Source organism: Stegodyphus dumicola, chromosome 4 (genome assembly GCF_044657685.1).
Source record: "Stegodyphus dumicola isolate Sdum_Otavi_A_Nest chromosome 4, ASM4465768v1".
NCBI classification, from domain to species: domain Eukaryota; kingdom Metazoa; phylum Arthropoda; class Arachnida; order Araneae; family Eresidae; genus Stegodyphus; species Stegodyphus dumicola.
In genome coordinates, this window is record NC_140771.1 from 24,170,737 (window position 1) to 24,195,257 (window position 24,521).

The 24,521-nt window shown below is 32.8% G+C and overlaps 1 protein-coding gene across 4 annotated transcripts in view; it reads right to left on the bottom strand.

The window, feature by feature from the left end:
• The window catches only part of lt (vacuolar protein sorting-associated protein light), a 99,303-nt gene that overhangs the window by 40,866 nt on the left and 33,916 nt on the right, over positions 1 to 24,521 (bottom strand). For all 4 annotated transcript variants that reach the window (XM_035363232.2, XM_035363228.2, XM_085814614.1 and 1 more), the window contains 4 exons: positions 21,963 to 22,095; positions 8,247 to 8,362; positions 6,871 to 6,924; positions 4,317 to 4,550 (listed from right to left, as the gene is read on the bottom strand). In XM_035363232.2, the coding sequence (XP_035219123.1) occupies positions 4,317 to 4,550; positions 6,871 to 6,924; positions 8,247 to 8,362; positions 21,963 to 22,095 (537 nt within the window). The remainder of the gene's footprint in view (positions 1 to 4,316; positions 4,551 to 6,870; positions 6,925 to 8,246; positions 8,363 to 21,962; positions 22,096 to 24,521) is intronic.

Genomic DNA, 24,521 nt, shown 5'->3' on the forward strand with positions numbered 1-24,521 from the left:
TATTCCTCAACCTAAAAAACTGTTGAAGATTATTTGCAGCACTTAGCCAGCATGCTTCACAGTACAATAAAATGTCCCCATACTCAGCATCCAAACTGTCCACAAATGCAATGCTCTGTGTCTTTTGTTTTTGCCTCACTTAATTAAAGTTACAATATTTACAACAGTTTTCATCACCTGATCCTTATAATTTTTAGTATTTAATTATTATATTTATTATTTAAAACAGTAAGAAGGGTTTTTTTGTTTTTCGAAATGTTTAACTAACATTTTTTTCCCCCATTAGAGAAGGGCAAGTGCCAACAAAATGAATAAGAGAGCCGCATGCGGCCCGAGGACTGCGAGTTGGACCACGCTGCTCTATAACATAAAAGCCGATGCACCAAGAAGGAGTTATCAAAATAGAATGAAAATCAATGCATGTGATGTATTGTAACAAACATGGAGAGTATCACAGGAATTGATGTTTTATTCAAGAAATACAGTTTAATGAAGAGAAAAAAATTAATAATGCATTGGCCCCACCCTGATGTAAGCTATCATTATCCAGCTGGGCATTAACTCATAGAGTTTTCAGATGTCTTCCTGCGAGATTGTTTGCTATACATGTTCTAACTGGTGAGTTTGAGCAGTGCATTCCAGAAATGGTCAGAGACAGTTGCTCATCACAGCTCAAATATGCTCTGTTATTAAGGAGAGATCTTGTGAACGTGCTGGCCAGGAAAGTGTTGCAGAAGCATGAAAACAAGCAATAAAAGGCATGTTATGCTGGGCATCATAATGTCAAAATGTAAGCACATGGATCTGTGAAAGGAAGGGTGACACAATGGGGTGCAGGACCTCACTGATTTGCTGTACAGGTATCATAGATGACAACAAAAGGGGTCTAGCTATTAAATGAAATAGCACCTCATACTCCCGATTGTTGAGCAGTGTGGTGGACAGAAGTCAGATAAATATTCCATCGCTGTCATGGATGTCTTCAGGGACATCTTTCCTGGTCATCAGGACAATCATCAGGTCATCCTGATGATTCCTGGTCATCAGGGCATCTTTCCTGGTCATCAGTCTGATGTGGAACTCATCACTAAGAACAATTCTACTCCAGTCCATGAGATCTCTGGTCAAATGCAAAAGGACCACAGCAAATAGGGCTGTCGGTGTGCAACGGTGAAAGGCAGTCAGTGCAATGACCTCCATGAAGTCAGCTTCCACTCACCAAGTTGCATACCAATGGTCTTGTGGTCACTTTGCTACAGTCCATGTGGGTTGAAAGAACCACATTCACATGGAAGTTATAACTTAGCATTGGAATGTCCTCTGTTTTATACACTATCCACTTACTCTATTGCAATGCACTGCAGCTATAGCTAGTCAGTCAATGGCCATCAAAAGTTAATCATTTGAATATTCTATTGTAAGGTATGAGCATATGCAACCTCATCCGATTCATATAACTCTTCCTTGGTGCATGGTTTTTTATGTTACAGAGTGTACAATATTTGGAATTTTATTCTGAGATTATATTTAACTGTAAACTGCTAATTCAATAAAATTCAAAACATTCCTATTTCATTTCCCTGGCAATAATGAAACTAAAACTCTGAAATACTCCTCTTAACAAGGAATTCGTCCTTATTAATGTCACTATGATCATAATTTACTTGATATTTGCATTTTTTATTTAAAAGTTTCGAAGAAAGACAAGTATAACAAGAACCTGTAGCTGTAATCTTGTAGTGAGTTCTTTAAATAAATCATCTAGTTTGAAAGCAAGTTTCTTTTGAATTTAACTTCATTTGGTAATTCAGGATCTAATTCTTGTTCATCTGGCTGCATGATCAGCATGACAAACCACTATAAAATAATGTTTTACATGAAATATGGCAAACTCAAAAATATATTGCCTTGGGAGGACAGTTTCCTTCTCTAACTATAGCACTGTACCATTAATCTATGTTTATTTATGTATGAACACATACTGATGATGTCTGAATTGTAAGAATCTTAGAAAGGAACTTGAAAATGTTATTACATTTAACCCATTAGCCGCTGGTGTTGCATTGACGCAACGGTCAAAATAAATGCGTATATAAATATAACTACCTAAGATATTTGATACCAGCAGTGATATTGTGTAGGGAATATTATGAAGATTATTTCTGTAAAAAAATATTTGCCTTCAACAATCATTTTGTTTATAAAAATTAATCTTATACTTTAAGCAAAATTTTTGATGGAATATTTTTGGTGAAAATATTTAAGGAAAGAATCACCGTCTTTATGAGTGATCTATTTTTAATCAAGGTCACCATTTATCACAACATTACATCAGTCAGATGTTTATATTTGTGTTGGGAAGCAAAAGAAAACAGGTGTTGCTCTGATGCAACGTCAGCAGGAAACAGGTAGTCAATCTCCTTTTTCACTCATTCCTTTCGATGTTCTGGTTGTTTAAAAATGCTTAGAATGAGGTATCTTACATTAGAAGAAGCCCTTCAAAGATTTTTTGATGAAGAAACAGATGATGATAATGTTAATAATGACCTGAATGAAACTGATATTGTTGTTGTTCCCCCAGAAATTGCAGACACTAGTGACAAAGAAGAAAGGAATGGCAATGTTTTAAATAATGATAATGATATTTTACCAAATGATACTGTTGGGGAAGTTGAAATTCAGGTAAGAAGTAAGTTTCAGCCTTCTAAAAGCAGTTATAGTCATACTAAAAAGTTTAAAAAGCAGAAGACTGAAATCTTGAAGTGGATAAAAAAGGAACTGTTAGTTATATCTCAGGAAGAACGTGAAGAAAGAGACAGAAGAGAAATTATAAAAGACAAAATACAAGGTAAAACTAGTGCACAGATTTTCGATTTTCTTTTTGGTTTAGACATTTACTCTCTTCTCGTTGAACAGACAAATATATACGCTCAAAAAAAAAAAAAAAGAAGAAGAATTTATTGCATCTGAAGCCTATACGAGAAGATTTATTGGAATATTATTGCTTACAGGATATTATTCTTTACCTCAAGAAAAAATGTATTGGTCTTTTGATAAGGACATTTCTGTTCCTGTTGTACAAGAATCGATATCACATTTGCAGTACAGGAATATGAAGCAGAATTTGCATTTGACAATACTGATAAATTATATGAGGTGAGACCGTATCTAAACTTACTAAATATGACCACTTTTTTTACTACTGGAAACATACATTTTTTTTATTTCAGTCTCTTTTAGATTTCAGACGCGAGAATGCATTATTCCTTTTGCAAACTCCTATTGAGAGTGTAGAATTAGCAAGAAATAGATCAGCAACAGGAAGACCTAGTACATTCAGCATTCAAAAACCATTGCATGGAGATGGTAGACATCGTAAAGTCCGTTGATAACAAAAGACTTTGTTGTAAAGAGTACCATAGCCAGACTGATTATAGATGCAAAGTATGTAATGTAGCTTTACATCATAATTGTAATCAAGCTTTTCATGCTTGAATCTTTCAATTGAAATAATCTGTGTTTGTAAAAGAAATACAATGTATATTTTAATATTAAATTAATTACAAGTGATTTGTAGATTTATAAAACGTTATACAGCTAAAAAGTAATCCTGCGCTCCACTCGAAAGAAACATCACACGAGTACAATCCTACTCACTAAACATCTGTAGTCTTATTCCGCTGACATTGCGCGAACGCAACACTCGCTTTTTCCACAGGTAAGAGCATATTTTTTTATTTCCAATGTAAATTTATGTTATACATGCTTAATTTAATATTTGTTATTATTTTCATGAGAAAACAAACATTCCTTGTAATTTTGGCAGTTAATGGGTTAAGGAACATGAGGCATATGTAAGAAAAAAGGAAACGCAGAAGTCTTCTGTTGCCCAACATTATTGGTCCAAAAATCACACTTTCAATTTTTCTGCTGACAAAATTATTCAAAAAACATCTTCCATTGGTGAACTTGATTTTATAGACGCATTTCACATTCAAAAAAATATTTCTGTTCTAGTTAATGACCCTAATTCCAATCCGTCTTTGCCTTCAGCATTTAAAAAATTATGTTTTAGTTCTGGTTTCATCAACAGATGGCAGAAGTAGCTTATCTCCTGTCCAGGCTTTCTTATCTTATCTAATCATTATATCTTACCTTGTTCATTTACGCTGCAGCTGAGGATCATGGTTCGGTGAAACCATTGAAACTAGTCCTGTGAAGGTTTGAAAATATAATGCTGATTTTTTGTTGTTTGGCTTCTGGGTTGGTATATAATATGTGTTTGTTTCAGGACATAATATTACAAAACAACTTACTTGCTGATCATGTTGCAAAAATTCATTAAGAATCATCTCATAAATTGTAGGTACCAAATTTTCCTCAGTTGGTACATATGGAGCAATAGCTCGCAACTGTTCGATCTCAGCAAATCGATACACTCCCGTTTCCCAAACTTCTTTGTCTTTACCATATATAACAGCACACAGAGCAGCAGCTTCATTATACTGTTTCAGCTCCAGTAAGTGATCCAAATAAATGTTTCCAACACCCTGAAAGAATTGTTACTAAGTAAAGATGAAACATAACACCTTTCGGGAAAAATAAAAATTTAACATGATTTAACATACAAACTACAACTAGTGTTATAATAATGAAAAAACAGATGGATTCCAGCATACATGATGTATTGTTTGCAAGTGAATGATATGAAAAATTTTAATTAAATCCTCATCTGAAACAATTAGTTTTACTAACCAATTTTAAGTTATAACCAATGCCAGGGTTGGCAACACCACACTTGTCTGTCCCTGTGCACAGCACTAAATTATTTTACTTTGTGTGCAATTCTGCAATTTTTGGTTACGTTTATATAATGCATATTAAAATTATATATTTTTATATTTCTGTTGTCAAACAGCCACTTTATTGCATTGCCATTGCTCAAAACGTTTCATTGTCGAATGGAACTGACTAAAGTCAGACCGACACGACAGTATGGCGCGGTCTGATTGATGCTTTTAGAACCATAACCTCTCTAATGCAATCGGCAGTACATGCAGGAAGAAAGACTCAGCATGTGCAAAACATGATATCTGTCTACTTTGTCTGTGCCAAATTTGATTAAATCGTAAACTACTCCAAATTTCCGACTTTCAGATAGGCAGCAAAATCAATAAATAGACAGTATGTAGTGTGTTATGTACTCTGTCACTGCTTTCTTGTTAAAGTCATTTACATATTCTACAATCATCCAGGATGTTTTCTTACAGATAAATTTGCTTACAAACTGATGACTGTAACAACCCACAATGAACAAAGCTAAGTGAGCACACACTTATAATTCTCGGCTTGCATGCTATATTAGCCGATATTTTGAACTTGCATGTCGGTAAATTAGTATTTGAACTAGCTCGTAGTTTAGTTACATCTGCGTAGTCGTAGACTGCTGAATCAAAGAATAAATTTATCTGACTCTTATTTAATTTGTATCACTACAAGTGGTGGTTATCTGCAGTACAAGTCATGCCTGTTTTGTTAAAAGTTCAGTTTCATAAAGATGTTGTTTAAACATTTGCAAGTCTTTTTCATACTATTTTAGACATAGGGATAACTCATTACTTGTCTAGTAAAGTAGTAGGACTAAAACTCCAGTATCAGAACTGAGTAGAATCTTATAAAGTGATGATATTTGAAGAATGTGAGCACCAGTTTTGCTTTATAAATCATAAATATAATAACATGCTTATTATGAAACAAAACGTGTAGCAATTCCAAGAAAAGTAGCCTTGACAGACATTTTAAAATGGTGCATCCAAAGTTTGACTCAGAGTATCCTGAACTTTTTGAACTTTGAAGAAATAAAATTCTATCCTTAAAGTAATCTTCAAATCAACAATCTACTTTTACCAAACCACTGGAAACATCAGAGGCAGCAAATATTGCTTTGATTAAAGTTTCACATATACTTGAAAAAGGATGGAGCAATAATGAAAGAAGCGATATTAGAATCTTCAGAGACACATTTTACAGATTTTAGAACTGTTACAAGGAGAATCAAAACAATCGCAGGCTACTTAGAAACCTAACTGATAAAAGGTATGAACAAATGTGCATTTTTTTTCCTTTACAACTGAACCAACTGAAAGATATAAGAGATATAGCACAATTGGCAATAAGTATCAAGATAGCCTTTGACAATTTTACTGTAAAAGAAGAGTGTCTAAAAATCCCATCGCTTAAAGAGTTCACACACGGAAAGGATTTATTTTGTGTAATAAAACGTTTTTCATTGATGCTAAAATAACAACTGAGTAATCATCATCAATAACAACTGACAGGGCTCAAGCAATGACAGGGAAGAATATTGGATTCATTGCTTTATTGCAACAGGATCCCCCTTTTCTTTTCAAAATTTATTGCATATCTCTGCATTATACGTCAGTTATCACTGTGTGCAAAAATAACTGAATTCCATAATGAAGACAAATGGAGGGCAACATAGACTAGTTAAACTGCTTTTATAAAATAAAAAAGTTTCACAATTTTAAAGTCAATAATTAAAAAAAAAAAAAAAAAAAGTGCCCACTAGTAGTATCTATCTAACATACAAACAATTTTACCAAAATTTCTTAAGCTAAAGTATTTTCTAAGATTAAACTTTAATTAGAAAGTTTTAAAAAGATGCTGATTGAGCCATTTTAAATAAAAATAAAGCATATAAAAAGAACAAAAGTTATTAAACTGAATAAAAAAATGGAGGGAAGAGTTCCAGATGTAAATGATACAACAGATATAAAATGGTATAACATCAAAATAGTGTTAATATAAAAACACATGCTATAATATTTAAATACAATTGTACACACATACCAGAAGAGTATATTTCTTCAAATTTTTGCTTTCAGAAATAGCTTCTACAGCTTCCTGAAAAGTTCAAATTACATAACTTAGCTATGCGCATAATATCCTAATTTACTTTTTCAGTTCAGAAATAGTATCACTTTGACTCAAAGTTGTATCAATTACCCAACTTTGATACTCAGAAAATGCAATAATGCAATGAATAATTTCTAGGTTTATTCTTACACAAACATTTAAAAAAATGAAACAAAAATGCATCTTCTTTTATATATGAAACTAAAAATGAATTTATAATAACTTTCATCAAAATATTTCTATTATTTTCTTTGCAAAATAAATTAATAACTAAATTTTAACAATAAAATACCATGTTCCTTCACGTATTTTCTCCTTCAGCATTTCAGGGACAGGTTCTGAAAAATTTAAAAATATTCACATAATTTTCCCCTACTTCAAAGCATTCAAAGAACAAGTTCCGCTAAATTTTAAAATCGATTTATCCAAGTAGTGATTGCTACGTCTTACTAACAACAAAGACAAACCCTTGAATGCTACTTGTAAAGATCACACCAAAACTTTCTTTTGTGACTACTGAATTTTATGCCAGCCAAATACGAGAATCGACCAACCACAGCGAAGGAAACATAAACTAATCTACAGTCCATAACTTTGCTGAGTCAGCTGTACATTCCTTTTCTTTAATTGCTTATAGATGATTTGAGGCCTAAGGAGTACCAATGGCAACAATAAGAATAGGCAAGATTCAAGTTAAGGGAAGTAGAAATGAAGATATCTTGTTAGGTAGTGCAATGTTAATATTACTATGTATTCTTAAAAGAATGTAGGTTTCTTTTAAAAAAAAATAATGTGATAGTTACCTACAATTTATTCATGAATACTTTTCATTTGTTATGCTCTTACTGTAACTATGTCTTCAGAAATTAAATTATTCACATTATTTCTCCTTCTCAAATTTTTTTTTTACAGTAAAATTAGTAAAAATAGGGGGAAAATAAAGTGATTATAATGTTAAATATCTTGCTATGAAGAAAACTGAAGTTGTAATGTAGAATATTTAATTAACTTAACTACAGTGGTATGACAGGCACTTGTTATTTTAATCATTCTGCTACAAGGAACCAGTACAAAAAATTTGCAACTGATATAACATAAATACACTAAATTAATTCTACATTAAATTCATTTCTGTTACAGCAATCACCTGCTATAATGCCTTTTCTGGAAGATGAGAAGTGCCATTATTACAAACATCAACTTTATTTTTTCGCACAATTTAAAGTTGCATACATACACCATAAGCACAAAACTTCAAACAAAAGGCACATAATAACTTCACTTGATCAATTGAAATTTTTTCAAAATACCTTATATCGTTCATGTTCTAACAACCATGCAATATGATCATCTTCATTTCTTGGTTTAGCAACAACAAAATCCTTCAAACTCAATATAAAATACAAGCCTTCTTCGGCTAAACTATCTGTAATTAAAAAATAAAGTTATTTATATTTTCCATCATAAAAGCATTTATACTAAAAATTACTGCACAAGAAAAACACTCATGTCCATAAATTAAGGATAATGCAAAATCAAGCAAAGGATGAGTTAGAAGCAAAACAAATTTGACTTATTTGTAAAGCTTATTTATTAAACAAAAGGTAAAGAGCAAAAAAAGATGCTATATGTTTGATATTATTAAAAAAATTAGTGAATTTTCCTCTCTGGAGCAAATTACAAAAAAAAAAAAAAAAAAAACCTATTTACAAAAAACCAATATTACATGGTTGGTATGATTGTTAATACATTGTATGTCTCCCAGACGATGCAATACAGTCCGTGCAACGCCTAGGCCTGCTGAGTATCAAATTATCGATCTGATCTTGGGAGATATTACACCACTCAAAAAGCAAAGCTCTCCGAAGTTCCGGTCAACATGTAGGAGGAGGTTGACAGGCTGCAAGTTGTCGGCCAAGCATGTCCCACACGTGCTCTACTGAATTCAAGTCCAGTGAGAATGCTAACCAACCCATACGGGTGATATCCTCCGATTGAAGGCACTCGCTTACGATGTTTGCACGGTGACGACGGGCGTTGTCATCCATAAACACATATTGTGCACCCATGGTGCCGCGAAACAAATGTACATGTTGTTCCAGAATGACATCCCGATAGATTTGGCTTGTCATTGTTCCAGTTTGAACATGCAGGTCAGTTCTGGAACCCAGAATTATTCCACCCTAAACGAGCACTCCTGCACCACCGTAATGGTGTCGTTCAAAGATGTTTTCTTGGTGGTAACGGGTACCTAGAACTCTCCATATGAAAGTCCGGTGAGAATCCGACTGCAAGCTAAACCTGGACTCGTCGGAAAACATCACACAAGCCCACTATTGCGGTGTCTATAATGAATGCTCTCTACTCCAGGCTAACCGCAGGAGACAGTGAGTTGCAGTAAGTGGAACGCATCTGACAGGTCTACGAGCATATAGACCAATCTGCCCTATGTATCTATACACGGTCTACCTTGAAATTGTCGTACCAGTGCTGAAGAGAGCTGATGAGACGGGTCTGAAGCTGTGCTCCGCCTATTTCTTTTGGCAGTAACTGCCAAATACCGGTCCTCATTCGGCGTTGTAACTCTGAGGCGACGTGTGCTGTAACATCTACTCACATTACCATCATCTTGGAATCGTTGCCAAAGCCTGAAGATGACACTCTGGGCAATTCCAAGTTTGTCTGATACTTCCAGTTGGGTACGCCCACATTCCAGACGGCCGATAATTCTACCACGTAAAAAATCATCCAAATGCGTCCTTTGTGTCATAACTATTCGGTTATTGCACTGAAATGCTTATAAAGCGGCTGCGAACAATTTTACTTCTTTGCCTGTATTCCTTATGTATCACTCTCATCATTGTGATGTACCATCGGTGTCATCTGGTTACTTCCTGAAATTTGCATATGATTCTTGAAGATGTGTGTAGTGATTTTACAGGTGATATATTTATTTCAGAGTTCGACTTCCGCGTGACTCTGAATTATCCTTAATTTATGGACGTGAGTGTATTTTTAATGCTGAATCACACAAAAATTGAACACTTTATGATTTTGTAGGAGTTTATTTTTTATTTTCTTACCAGTTATTTTTATTTTTGAAGCCTTTTCTTTATTCTCTTGTTTCCCACCCACAAGTCCCTGCTAGAATGAATTTTTAGGATTACATTTCATGTAAATGAGATAGAAACCAACTGAAGTCTGGATCACTTCAGACGAAAAGCCTAGTAGAGCATTAGAACAGTATGTTCTGCCTTCCGGCCACATTGTTGCTAAAATTTTAATCTTATTACTACTCGGACGTATTGTTACATGGCTGCTAGTATCCACCAGTGATCTTAAATAAGAACCAACTTTGTTAATTAATTGTGTGCAGCTCTGGATTGTTTACTTGAGTTAGATTAGTTCTTATTTTCTATCTTGAGTTAAAGTCCAAGTAGAGGCTTACTGCAAGCCCAAGAAGGGGCCATCTGCTCATATACTTTGAGTTGGAATAAAGGGTAAATTAACCTTTCCTTGGACTTATTATTTGCCTAAAGAACTCCACGATAAGTCACTGTACAGTTCTTAAATATTCTAGCCCTCAAGGACTTACAAATTAGCTAGGATATTACGATTTAACTATGTGCAATCATAATACTTTGTGACTACACTCATACCGAGTGCATGAACAAAACTGGCACAAAAAATATATCAAGAAAAAAATTTTGTTATAATTAAAAAAAAAAAAAAAATATTAGAATTTCCACAAACAAGAGCCAAGTAATGCTTTGTAGATGAAAATTTTTCAATGAAGCTGCCTTCTGCATCAATCATAACCTCCAAACAACTACAAATGAAAGTAGATGCATTATTTTGAGACTAATCTTGAAATGCCTAGAACATTTTTTTCCTCAGTTCACTTTTACTATTACATGCAGTTTTTAGTATCTTTTGAACCTTGCCCCACACAATGGCAACTTCAACAGTAATCAATCGGGTTGTAATCAGATGAACTAGGAGGCAATATATCAGGTATAATATGTAAAACAAAAGTTATCCCTGAAGTATTTTTAGGTTTTCCTAGCTTGGTTTGTTTATGCAGTCTTGCGGAGTTCATACAATCTTTCTCAATTCATCTTCAAATGCAGGCTGGATCACAATAATAAAAATTTTTTGACATGTTATGTGTAGGCATAACATGTCAATCACTGCTGATGATGCCAATGACCACAATGTGAACAGGAAACCTGCTTTTATGACTTTGGGCACATCTCTAGGATACACAGCAGCCATCTGTAATTGTGCCTGTTATGTGCCTGACTAGGGCAAAAAGTTTTCTCATCAGAGAGATACTTCAGAGTATGCTTGATTTTTTGCAAAAGTTTCTTGCTTTTCACAAGACAGGCTGATTATATTCCTTCAATAAGAAGCTGATCACTCCACATCTTGTAGGATTTATACTAAATATTTTCTTTCAAACAAAGTCTCAAATTGCTCTCAGAATGGCTAAGATGTCAAGAAATCTCACATAGACTGAGATAGTGGGATTGTTCCAAATTAGTTGCTACACAGTTGAAATGAAACTGCCACTCCTCATCCTATGTTTAACCAAATCTTTTTGGCTTTCTAGCAGCCACAAGCTTCAGAACAAAATCTCAATCCAATAACTGTTCCCCCAAGTCTCTGAACTATCCTCAATAGCAATTTCAAATATGTCACTTTTTATCATTCAGACACAGAAGGAATAGATTTTCATGTTCTTTCTCTGTTCAAAATCATCTAGTTTGCTTAGGGTTTGCATTCTCTGAAATGTTATAGATAACTGAGAATTGGCACAAATAACATGGATTATGAAAAATATTATATTATTTGTAATTTTCTCTTTAAACTTACATCAATTCTATTAGTACTGTATGTACATCTTCTGTGTATACATAGGTAACTCAAACACTTTTAAGACAAATGTACAATATGTCATGGAAAAATTATTTCCAACATATAGAAATCTGATCTCTTTTATGTTCATAGATGATAACTTTTAGCAACAACTGCAATTCATCTATCATAGAATAAATTTTGAAAACAAACAAAATGAAAGAACATTATCACTATGATTTTAAAGTAAGTAGTTTTTCCCCCATATGTAACGTGTACACGAGCCAGTTTCCCTTAAAAAGTCCTCCCCGAAGGCATCCCTGATTTTAGGTAGATAGCCCTCGAGGCTTTGCCATAATCACGCACACACACACAGCATTGAAAAGGTTATGCACCGCAATCCCAAAATGTGCTGGTGCATAGCTGTATTCTCTACATCAAATCCAAGAGGATGTGTTAGGAAAACAAAACTTGCACCACTTAGGCAGAAGATATGGACCTATCAGATGACATCTGAAAATCCCTGTCGAGATGCCAATACTGAAGATGTGTTGCCTTACATTATGATTCATTATCTGGAAGGATCTTGTTTCCTGCAGCCATCAGTTGATGTTTGTAAAGGTGGTATGGTGCAGACAACACCTCAGATATTGCTCTTGGTACATCCTCTGAGCTAGGCCAACACCTCCTTATAGAAGGAAGCCGGGACACTGGATTGTGACATCACGCGTAGTCGTCTATGTCGAAACCCCGAGAGAGCAACGAAACAAAACAGGCTGCGCGCTAGTGCCGTACTTAACGTTGATTTCACTATTTGATATAGATACTTGGGTGGGATTTTATTCAGAGATTCAATTATATATAATGAATAATTTAATTACTTCAAAATTTAACACAATAAAATTTGACATAAATTTAAGAATTTTTTGTTTCTTATTTCTTGACTTTAATGAATTATACTTCCTTGTAGGTTTCACAGCAGCATTTAAAAAGTTAAAAATCAGCCATACTAACTCAAAAAAGGAATTTCTGACTTTTCCCTCATAATTTAATATTGCTTTATATTTTTCTAATATTTATGAAAAAAACCCAAATTATCTGCATACAAACTATTACTTATCATTTCATTTTTCTTCCAATCAGTTATTTGTCTTTAAAAGAAAATGGTATAAAAATGCACTAAATTTTGTCTATAATATGCTATGTGTCTTGCAAGTTTCAAATAAATTAGTATATCAGAGGTTTGCTTAGCAAATAATTCAATGTGCAATTTAAAATTATTGCTTAAATCTGTAGAACCAATAATATTAGTTGTATATGTACTTAACTGTATTGTGTTAGTTATATAGCTGAACTTGAAAATAAAGATTCACAAGTGAAAAATAAAAAAATTTTATTTACAATTTTATGCAAGCAGTCAGCATAACAACACAACACCTAAGTTATAACATACAAATAAGTTAAAACCAGCTGATCTCTTTTTATCAATAAATTATTCAAACTTTCTTGTAAAAATTGAAGCAGAAATCTCATTAAGCATATTGCCATACTAAGAAATCTCATCAATTCTTATTTATTAACAGGTGTGAAAATTTCAAAACTGCTTCTATATTAATTAGGTCTCATCAGAAACAATAAGATGAGACTATGTGACCTTAATATTTAAATTTTGATACTGCAAGTTCAAGTTTCTATTCGTTAAATTTCAACCCATTTTGTCTGGCAATTACAAACACCGTTATTAACTTTTTACAACAGCCAATTAATAGACTAGAACTAGAAGAGAAACACGCTAATGTGACAATCAAAATCGTAAAAAACAACCTTATATTTAGCATAGGTATAATGAAACACTCAATCGATTTCGAGGGCAGCTAAAGGTCCCTCCTCATCAGGAGAAAGAAATACATAGAAAGAAGAAAATAGGAATCACAGAAACACGTGGTGCTTATCAGCACTGCACGTGGTTATAACTAGATTTTTAATCAGAGTTGCACTGGCCGCCTACTTTTACTGAGCCAGGCTGTCTGATCAAGCATAAAGAAATATTAGCGAAGTTAAAATAGGGAGCGAGGGGCAAATGCACATTACGCTCAAAATCTGAACTTCAAATAATGGAAAGCAACCACTGAACGGATTTTTATACCCTCTGGTAGTACCAAGTGCGAGGAGGTAACGCCATCTATCGGCAAAAATAATTGAATTAAGATAGTAGAATTTTAAAGGCATTAGGAAGGACTGGATTGGACTTCAAATCATTAACTAAACTTTCTAAATCTTTGTGAATGTGAAAAGCCTCAAGAAAATCCAATTCGCCTATGGAAGGAGCCTTTTGGATGATTTTTGCAGACCCAAAATCAAAATTATGGTTAAAAGTCCAGCTATGATACGCTATTGAAGACTTGTTAATTTCCCCTTTTTTGACATAAGATTCATGTTCCTTGATACGAAACTTCAACGCTCTTTTTGTTTGGCCAATATATCTTAAACCACACTGACATGATATACTATAAATTACCCAAGAATTCAAGACAGAAATGCAATCTTTTAGAATCGAAGGGTGAATTTTATTAATAGGGGAGAAACCGACTTGAAAATTGAATTTCTGGGGAATCCGTGCAATTTTATAGCTAACAGAAGGATAAAATGGAAGCACGACAACGTCATTGATATTATTTCTAACAGTGGAATGTCTTCTTTGATGGGAATCTGAAAATTAATTAAGCCAATTAATAGTTTCAAAATGTATTACGATACTGCCATAATATGGATAAATATCGGGCAAACACTTGAGAAGACCGTCCATTACCATTTAAAACACTTCAGGTGCAAAAATGATATTAAATTTTATACGATGGCTATTATTATTTATGAAGCATATAAAGATACGAGGGCCATCCAGGAAGTAGATTACGTTTCCGTCTGTGTCCGCTAGGGGCGGGGCTAGCGCGGCCATCTTGGGGTCAGAGCGTTGCGCAGCTCAGTCTGCATCTAGCCGTGCTAGTGAGAGGTTCGTGCTGTGCTCCGTTCAGATACTGTGACGGTTTGAAATGTCTGCATTAATTGAAAATCCCGCGAGCTGCGAGGTGCGCTCAGTAATAAGGTTTCTGACTGCAAAAAACTGTAAACCGATAGAAATCTATCGGCAGCTTCGTGAAGTGTATGGGGACAACATTATCACTGAAGGTGGAGTGCGTCAGTGGGTCATAAGATTTCAAAATGGCCGAACCAATGTTCACGACGAAGATCGAAGTGGGAGACCCAGCATAGTGACCGCCGAACTTCTCGAAAAAGTCGATGCTAAAGTCCGTGAAAATTGAAATTTCACAATAACGGAACTTTCTTTGAGTTTTCCACAAATTTCGCGAAGTTTGTTGCACGAAATCATCAGCGAAAAGCTTGGTTACCACAAGTTTTGTGCAAGATGGAAGGCAAGAAGAGGTAACGAAGTGGTTGAAGGCGCAGGCGGCCGAATTTTTCGACGAAGGAATTTCCAAGCTCGTACATCGCTACGATAAATGCCTTAATTTGTATGGTGACTATGTAGAAAAGTAGTATTTGAGTGTGGCTTTCATCTGTATATAATAAAATTTGTTTCCTATACTTTGTTTATTTTTTTATTCCAAAACGTAATCTACTTTCTGGATAGCCCTCGTACATTCAACAGCAAATGGATGTCAGCATCACCAGTATATGTAAAAACATTTATTGATGTTGTGTAAAGGAAGTGATTATCAGTTAATGTTTCAAATATAGAAAATAATAAAAATGTTTTACCTATGCACCAGTATCCAATTTGAAAGTATCTGGTCACTACATGCAACACAATTTTGTTGTAATTTTTCCAAGCTAAAATCGTGATCTTCTAAGTTACTCGCTATCAGGCTTGTTTAATTTAAGCAAAGAATATATCAAAATGATTTGTCCAGAAAGCCACCAGTCTTAATTATGGGACACCGGTAATTTCAAAATGCACATGAAAATCACAGGTTTGTGAAATGAGTGCTCCTAATCAGAGACACCCTTTATTCAGCCAATTCCCAGAATAATAGTAGGAGTTATTACAAACCTGTTATTTTGTCGCCATGCTGAAATACATAACTGTTATCTTGATAAAGTAATTTATCATATGGTAACATGAAAATTATACTCAAATGATATAAGTAATGGCCACTTAAAGACACAACATAGACCCTTTTTTACACAACAACAAATTAAAGACAAGGAAATGAATTTTTCAATATTTTTAAGTGTAAAACAGTCAGTACATGCCCATATAAAAAATATAAATTATAATGACCCATTCTCAGTATAAAAGCAGCTGTTACCATAAACTTGTCATCTTGTAAGCATGCTGAAACACAACTTTTATCATGAGAAAGCATTTTACAGTATGTTAACACCAAATGATAACCACTTACTAAACATTAAGTGGTAGCCATTTAAATACAACCCAGATACCATTTTATGCAGCAAACACTCAACAGCACGAAAATGAATTTTTCAATATTATCATCTTTCAAGTGCTCTGAATATAAAACAGTCAGTGCATGTCCATATGAACAAAATTATAATGACCCATTCCCAGTATAATAGCAGCAGCTATTATAAACATACAATTTTCTAATCATGCTGGAAACATATAACTGTTACCTCGATAAAACATTTTACCATATGTTAACACAAAAATTAACACAAAAAAAAAAAAAAAATCACTACTCTTATCAAAATGATAAGAGTAGTGGCCACTTAAAACATAACCCACACACATTTTTATGCGATGACAAATTAAAGGCAAGGAAATTCCTTCTTCAATATTTCAAGTCATAGAGTGGATATATATATAAATATATTTATATACATTTGGTGTGGCCGATTGCAACCAAAATACGAGGTGCACATATACATGTTATAGCAGTCCTATATACAAAATTTCAACGTTCTGAGGCTACTCGTTTTTGAGTTATGTGAGATATGTACGTACGCACGAACGTACGTACATACGTTTGTACAGAAGCCACGAAAAATTCTCTTCAGAATTAATTTTAGTTTAAGTTTTTTTAAGCAGTTTTATAATTTTTTTGAAGGAAAAGAGTATTTTATTCTGTCCTTACGTACAGATATGGTGCAAAAACATCGTTAAATTGCATTCGATAGCGGTCAAAATGGATATTTTCGGTGAAATATGCTGCCTGAAACTTTTCGCGATTACAATACTTCCTTTTTACTTCGTACAAGGAAGTAAAAAGGACATGCCTTCTTCAATATTTCAAGTCATCTAAATATAAAACAGTCAGTATATGTTCATATCAACAAAATTATAATGACCCATTACCAGTATAACAGTGGCAGTTATTATATACATATCATTCGGTAAGCATGCTGAAACATCACTTTTATCAGGAGAAAGCATTTTACCATATGTCAACACCAAACTTATACCCAAATGATAAAAGTAGTGGCTGCGCTAAAACACAAACCGAGACACCTTTTTACGCAATGACAATTTAAAGGCAAGGAAATGCCTTCTTCAATATTTCAAGTCATCTGAATGTTAAACAGTCAGTATCTGTCCATATCAACAAAAGTATAATGACCCATTACCAGTATAACAGTGGCAGTTATTATATACATATCATTTTGTACCCATGCTGAAACATATCACTTTTATCAGGAGAAAGCATTTTACCATATGTTAACACCAAACTTATATCCAAATGATAAAAGTAGTGGCCGCACTAAAACACAAACCGAGACACTTTTTTACGCGATGAGAAATTAAAAAAAGGATATGCCTTCTTCAATATTTCAAGTCATCTGAATGTAAAACAGTCAATATCTGTCCATATCAACAAAAGTATAATGACCCATTACCAGTATAACAGTGGCAGTTATTATATACATAACATTTTGTAAGCATTTTGAAACATATAACTGTTACTTTGATAAAGTATTTTATCATGTTAACACCAAAATTATACCCAAATGATAAAAGTAGTGGCCACATAAAAACATAACGCAGACACTTTTTTACACAACAAATTAAGGGCAAGGAAATGAATTTTTCAATATTTCAAGTCAATTATAATGATAAAGAATCTTACCATATGTTAACACTAATTTGATATCCACATTAATAATAAGGACCACTTAAAATACAACCCAGACACTTATTTACATAGATGCATAGAAATGAATTTTTCGTTACTATTACTTTTCAAGTGATCTCAAGGTTAAACAGACAGCATACATGAGTAGAAAAAAAATAATAAGGAATTCACAATAATGTGTAACAGTAACTGTTAGATGCGAAAATATTTTTTCAACAGAAATAAATCTGAACTAACATCACTAGGCTTTGCAATTAATTTTTTGTGTCTTGTTACATGCATTAAAGTTACTAAACTTACTAGTCTATGAAATACAGCATCATTTGAATTAAAACCTACATTTTTTAAATGTTTAATTGCTAAACACCCATTATATTTTTATTTATGCTTTAAAGTTTTCAATTTGCGCTCTTTTGCAATGCTTTTCTGGTTTAGTGTATCATTCTTTAATTTCCAATAATTATTTAAAAATGTGTTCGTTGATGACCAAAGAATCTGCTTTAACACTTTCTGTGACTCATGAGCTTTAGGGCAATCATCTAGATTTAAAAAAATGTCATTTTCTATCAGTATGTCTAGAGTTAAGTTACATGCTATATCCCTCTGATTTGCAGAAAATAAAAATTCATTCTCAAATTCTTCAGATACAAGTTTTTGAATAACAACATAATTATATATTACTGAATTTAGTACATCAGGATGAGGATATAGAAGTCCTCTATCAAATCTTTTTATCCAAGACTGTCCTTCATTTTCTACAATTAATTCTTTATCAATAGTTAGATTGCCTTTACAAATATCACAGCTTAATAGTTTCACAACTTTATAACTACAGTAACCAGCTATATACATTAAAATTGGTATGTCATTTTGAACATTTTGTATATCTTCATTTGTAATAGTTATATGTGCCACATCCTTGAAAGGTGATAATAAGCTACGTATCATAAAAACATAAGCACTTGTAGCAGCTTTTTCACAGTTGTAGGCCATGCCACACAAATTTCCTCCTTTAAAATCGAAACATGAATTTAAATGCACTTCATCCATCATAATAATTACAGTTTTGTCATTTTCTTCTAAATCCTTGCATCTTTGTTTAACATATCCTAAAAAGTCATCATTAAATTGCTCAGTAATAGGATTAAGAGAAAACATTGAACAAATTCTACGAATAGTACGTGGATGGGGAATAGAAATGTAACCTGAATGTCGTAAAAACTTGTATGCATGCGGTGAGATCGAGTTTAACAAACTGCAAAAAATAAGTAAATCTGGAGTATATCGATACTTCTCTTTCTTTACATTTAGTTTATTTACTTGCTCTGAAAGGAAGTTCAGTTCAGTTTCTTTTTCAGGTAACACTCTTTTCAATTCTGAAAGCATATCATCCACAATTTGTATAGAATTCTTAATATATTCTTCATTTTGTAAGTTATGAGAAAGACTTTCAACTTCCTTTAGTACTTCTAGAAACACATTTACATTACTAATTTTTAGAGGGAAAACAAATTTACTAATAGATTTTATAGCGATGTTTTTAATATAAACACATACTGTTAAATCCTCATTTATTACTACCGATTTCTGAATTTCTGGAGCTGGGTCACTTAAAATATCAAGTAACATAGTTGAATTTTCAGTATGTACAGTTGTCCAAAATGTTTCTAAAATCTGATGTTCTAGGGAATTATTGAATTCAATTAAACTTTCAAATGATCGTTCATTATCATACCGTTCTTTCATTTTCAAACTTTCTTCTATCGCTTTCTCCAGGTATTTCTCTTCTAAACGAGCTTTCTTCTTTTCTGGTGACATTCTCGATACAGAATTTGATGACATGTAGGATGGGCCATCAGGGAACTGAGAAGGTATGCATCCTTTTTTCAAACGTGGCCTAGAAATTGGGGCTTTAATTAACTTCGCTGATTTCTCATCATACATTTCGATTTCTCGTATTATTTCATCTGATCGAAAATGTAATTCACATACCTATAAAAGAAAATATTCAAAAATCAACTTGTTGTGAGTACAAAAGTTAGATGCATGTTAATATTTAGTAACAGAAGTCAATAAGCCCTATGATTTAAATAAATAATTTGATACATAAATACAAATTAAAAAACCAGTAATATCATTTCAATTACGTGTATAATTTAAGTAATTTGTAAAATCTGGAATGCTCATCATAATGATTACAGCTTTATTTACATTTAAAGAAAATTATATATTTGAGATAATTGTTTACAACAAACACTGGTTACCAAATACAAATAATTACCTTGAATACATCATACCAAACTTTCATATATCATTACAAAAATTTTAAAATGAAACCTATTATGATTACTTAGTAGTTCCTTGTCATATAAATTATGATAAATTTGGAATAACTACAGAATCTGCCTGCACAGTATACTAGAAAGCATTTACAAATTATTGGCATTTATGTAACTACTAAATTTAGAATTATTCCTGTTATATGGAACTTTATTTCATTCATAAAACTTTGAAGGAAAATATTTTTTTGAAATGATTAAAACAGGCAAGATTAAAATCTTTCAAACATAAAACTTCTTACCCACAGATCAAAATCTAATATCGTAAGCATAAACATCACATACCTATCAATAAAAGTAATAAAAAAATGTAAAGATACAAAACATAAAAAATGCAGTAAAATTGAACTTACTCTGGTATGTTTAGTAGGTTGAAAGCCATCTTTTCTTCGTAGACTCCTTATCCATTTCATCCGGAGTTCAGTCTCATTTGGAAACTTGAATACAGCCACTTTTGGTCCGTTTTTATAATTACCACGACATGTGACTACAGCACATTTATGAGGCATCGTATGAAATTATAAAAGCACGAGACAATATATAAAAAAAGCATGAGACAATATAAAAACTCTGTCGCTAACGCAAATAACCGCTCCACGTTCGTTGCTCTTGGCTCAACTACGGGGCTTTGATTTTGTTTGAAGGAGCGAGGTGAGTCAGAGACGACTACCTGTGATGTCAGAGCTTCCCCTCGCTTCAGTGTCCCGGCTTCCTTCTATAAGGAGGTGTTGGCTAGGCAAGCCACTTGCTTGGCCGTAAATCAGATGCATATTCTCATGTTCCTCGTTTGTGTAATCTCACATGTTGTTTTCAAATTAAGTTTACTGCCCCCGGATTCTGCAATGCTCAAATAATAAATACTTGCTTGTTGTTTTTATTTTCTCCATATGCACTGAAAATTTGTGCATGAAAAAGTTTCTTCTTCTCGGCCACTGTTTTAATTTTCCCATGTGCACTGGAAATTTTCATTCAAGAAGTTTTCTTCTTCTCGACCGCAGTGCTCCTAATCCTTGAATTTGCTTGACCAATTTCTTCCTCATACTCACTGTCCTCTCGATATCTGTTTTTGAGATTTTCACCCAACTAAACGTAGTCTGAGACCCCATGATCTATGGTGATTTTTTATCCTCTTGATGCTTACTAATAACCCTCTGAATTTGTTGTCGTATTCAGCACCACTCTGTATACATATATATGTGTATATATATATATATATATATATTACCACCTGACCTCATAAGGTCAACCAATCAATGAAGTATATATATTTCTGGAATAAAAACTTCTTGAAGCCCTGTTCTGAAATTAATGATCTTAGCAATTACTTGATTGACAGAGAGATAGTCTCGATCATGCAACTGTTAACATTTTTATTATTATGCAATTACATTTAATCATACAGCCATGAAGAAGAAAATGATTCCTCTTAATTTCATCAAGATTCCAAGCAGTGAAATGACCTCCACCAATGTGCATATAAAATGTTTATCAATATATTTTTCATAACTTAAGATTATACTGAAATATTTTAATATAACTACCAGTTTTCAACAAATCTTATACAGAAACTGCAGCTGGGGGGGATCACTCAGTAAGTTACTGTCAAGAATTTAAATTAATAGAAACACATGACATTAAAAATCTCAACTTTTTCTTATGAACTTTTGTTCTTAAAATGTCATCATGAATTGGAAAATAAAACATTAAAAAAAACACAGACCTAAATGATAATCATTGCACCTATATTCTTGATATGCACGCAGAGTGAGAATGTCACTAAGTATTACACTGTAATCTTCTCCATGAGCTTCAAGAACTCTAAGTTGAGGGCGGGATCCAATGCTTACAACTTCCTTTAAGAAAGGAAAAATGAATACATAATATTTACTGGCTTACTTATAAATGCTAATAAAAATTATAGAATATGCATACACTCTGATTTGCACTGGCTCGTTGGTTATCCATTATCTGATAACACACTACAAAATATACCACCTGTGACTCTGTTTCTTGTGAGTATTTATTCAGAAAGGTGAGATTTTTATTCTTTTCTTGCTAAGGTTCTCTCTTTCTTTTTGGGGGGTAAAGAGAGGGTAAAGATGGTTTCTTTTTATTTCAAAGTCAACTTTGACCAGGGCTTATATTCTGCCAGAGCCCATCAGATCTAGGCTATGGTATTTCTTAGTCTTTGTATAAAATTGTAATTCCAGCCGCAACCCTAAATAAAATAAGCTCTGATATTTACATTTATTATAAATTGTTCAGTCATTAACTTAATATATTAATTTTGTATTTTGTAATAGCCTCTTAATTTTATTATTCACTACTTAATTTTGTTTACCTTTCCTGGCAACCTTTTATAGGGCCCCAGCACTTTTAATTTAAAAATTAAGCCCTGATTTTGACAAAAGACACGAACATCCACATGAAGACGGCAGGAAGGGGGGGGGGGAAGAGAAAATTTTCAGATTTTACATTGTGCCAAAAGGGACTTTTTTTAACCTGGTGTGTGTTACTCTTATTTATTAAATGTTCTTTGCACTTAAACCATAAAATTCAATTCAACAGCAATATCACAAATAATTTTTAAATGAGCATATCTTTAGAATTTTCAATACACAGTCTCGCGAGCTGAAGATAAAAATGTCGCCCCCTCCGTGCAGTTTTGTCATTGCTTGTTATGAAATCATTGAGTTTGTTAATCAAAAATTCGTTGAAGTGTTACAAAATATGAAATTGATAATAAGACAAATTTCAAATTAGGGCTTCCAGACGCCCATATTTGGTGGAAGATTACGTTATTCAAAATTTGATGGCTCTAGCTACCACTGTTTTATCACAATGCGAGAAACATACATACATTTATGCAGATTCTTCATTTAACTTCTTTAAATATAACAAAGGATGATAATATTTGGTGACAACAATTTTAAAAGTTCTGACATTTAAAGTTTTCAATGCAAAATGCCAAAATGAAATTAATAGCCCTTCTGGGGCTTAAAAAAAAAAAAAAAAAAAAAAATCTGCTACATGGAACACCTTGTTATCATTTGTCTTCTTACTTATTAAAGTTGATATGAAAGCAGAAACAAGCTACACTAAACAAGTTTTTTTTTCTTCTTAAAGGTACTGCAAGTTATGCTAATATATTTAAGATAATAATTACATAGTTGAATTTTAAAAATAATCAAGCATAACAATGTTTAAGAAGCTTTTTACTTGAAACAAGGAAACTTGATTTCATAAAAAACTTGAGTGATATCTTTGATATGCACTTTCTCCACTGAGTCGTTTAGGTTTACTGTGTGATACTAGTTATAAATAACTACAACACTTTATCGGTTTAATAAATGCCATATGATATAAATGTTAATACTACACTTCCTGACTAAAGTGAATAAATCCATTACTAGAAAAGACATGGCAAGCAAACTGAAAGGTCAATATTTAAAATAAATAAATAAATAAAAATAGGCACAATAATTGGAAATTTGCAACAGTCATTTAACTTTAAAAATTTTATTGAACTCTCCCCCCCCCCAAATCAAATATGGAAGCATCAAGATGGTACTATATCATGACCTTTAAAATGAAAGGCAGGAGGACAGCCATGTACCATATTGAGCACAATGGAAAGCAGAAATGAATTTATAATGCATTACACAGTTAGATGGCTGCAGGAAAAGAGGGATTATAATTTGATCATTACTAAAAATTGGAAGATTTATAGCAATAAAAAAATTAATTTATTAACTTAAGTTTTTTTATATATATTTAGCAGGGAAAAAATTGAATGCACAATCAAAAGTCAAATATACTCCGTTATGCACAATATCCGAGTTCATCTAAATACAAGTTTCATGTTTCTTAATGTGAAATTTCAAAGCTAGCCTAGCTTGATCAACCTAAAATAAGCCTTACTGGAAAGAAATGTTATAAATATTTCATGAATTCATATTTGGGATATAGCTTTTAGATTGCAAAATATTATACAAACTAATATGTGAATGAATTTCATTTATATTTAATTTAACAATTTCTATAATAACAATTTCTAGCTTAAATCATGCAAAACTCAATAACCTGATTTTTCTCGAATTTTTCTTTCTTAAAAGCAATAAAAAGAACATGCTCCAAAAAATTCATCTTCGGTATGAAACTTCATTAGTTACGTACTCAACAAATGTTACTGATTTTGTAATTTCTATATTTCCTTCATGCCGCCTAAATGTACAGTGGTTACAGAAGCTGGTTGCGATATGAAAGGGATTGCGAATCC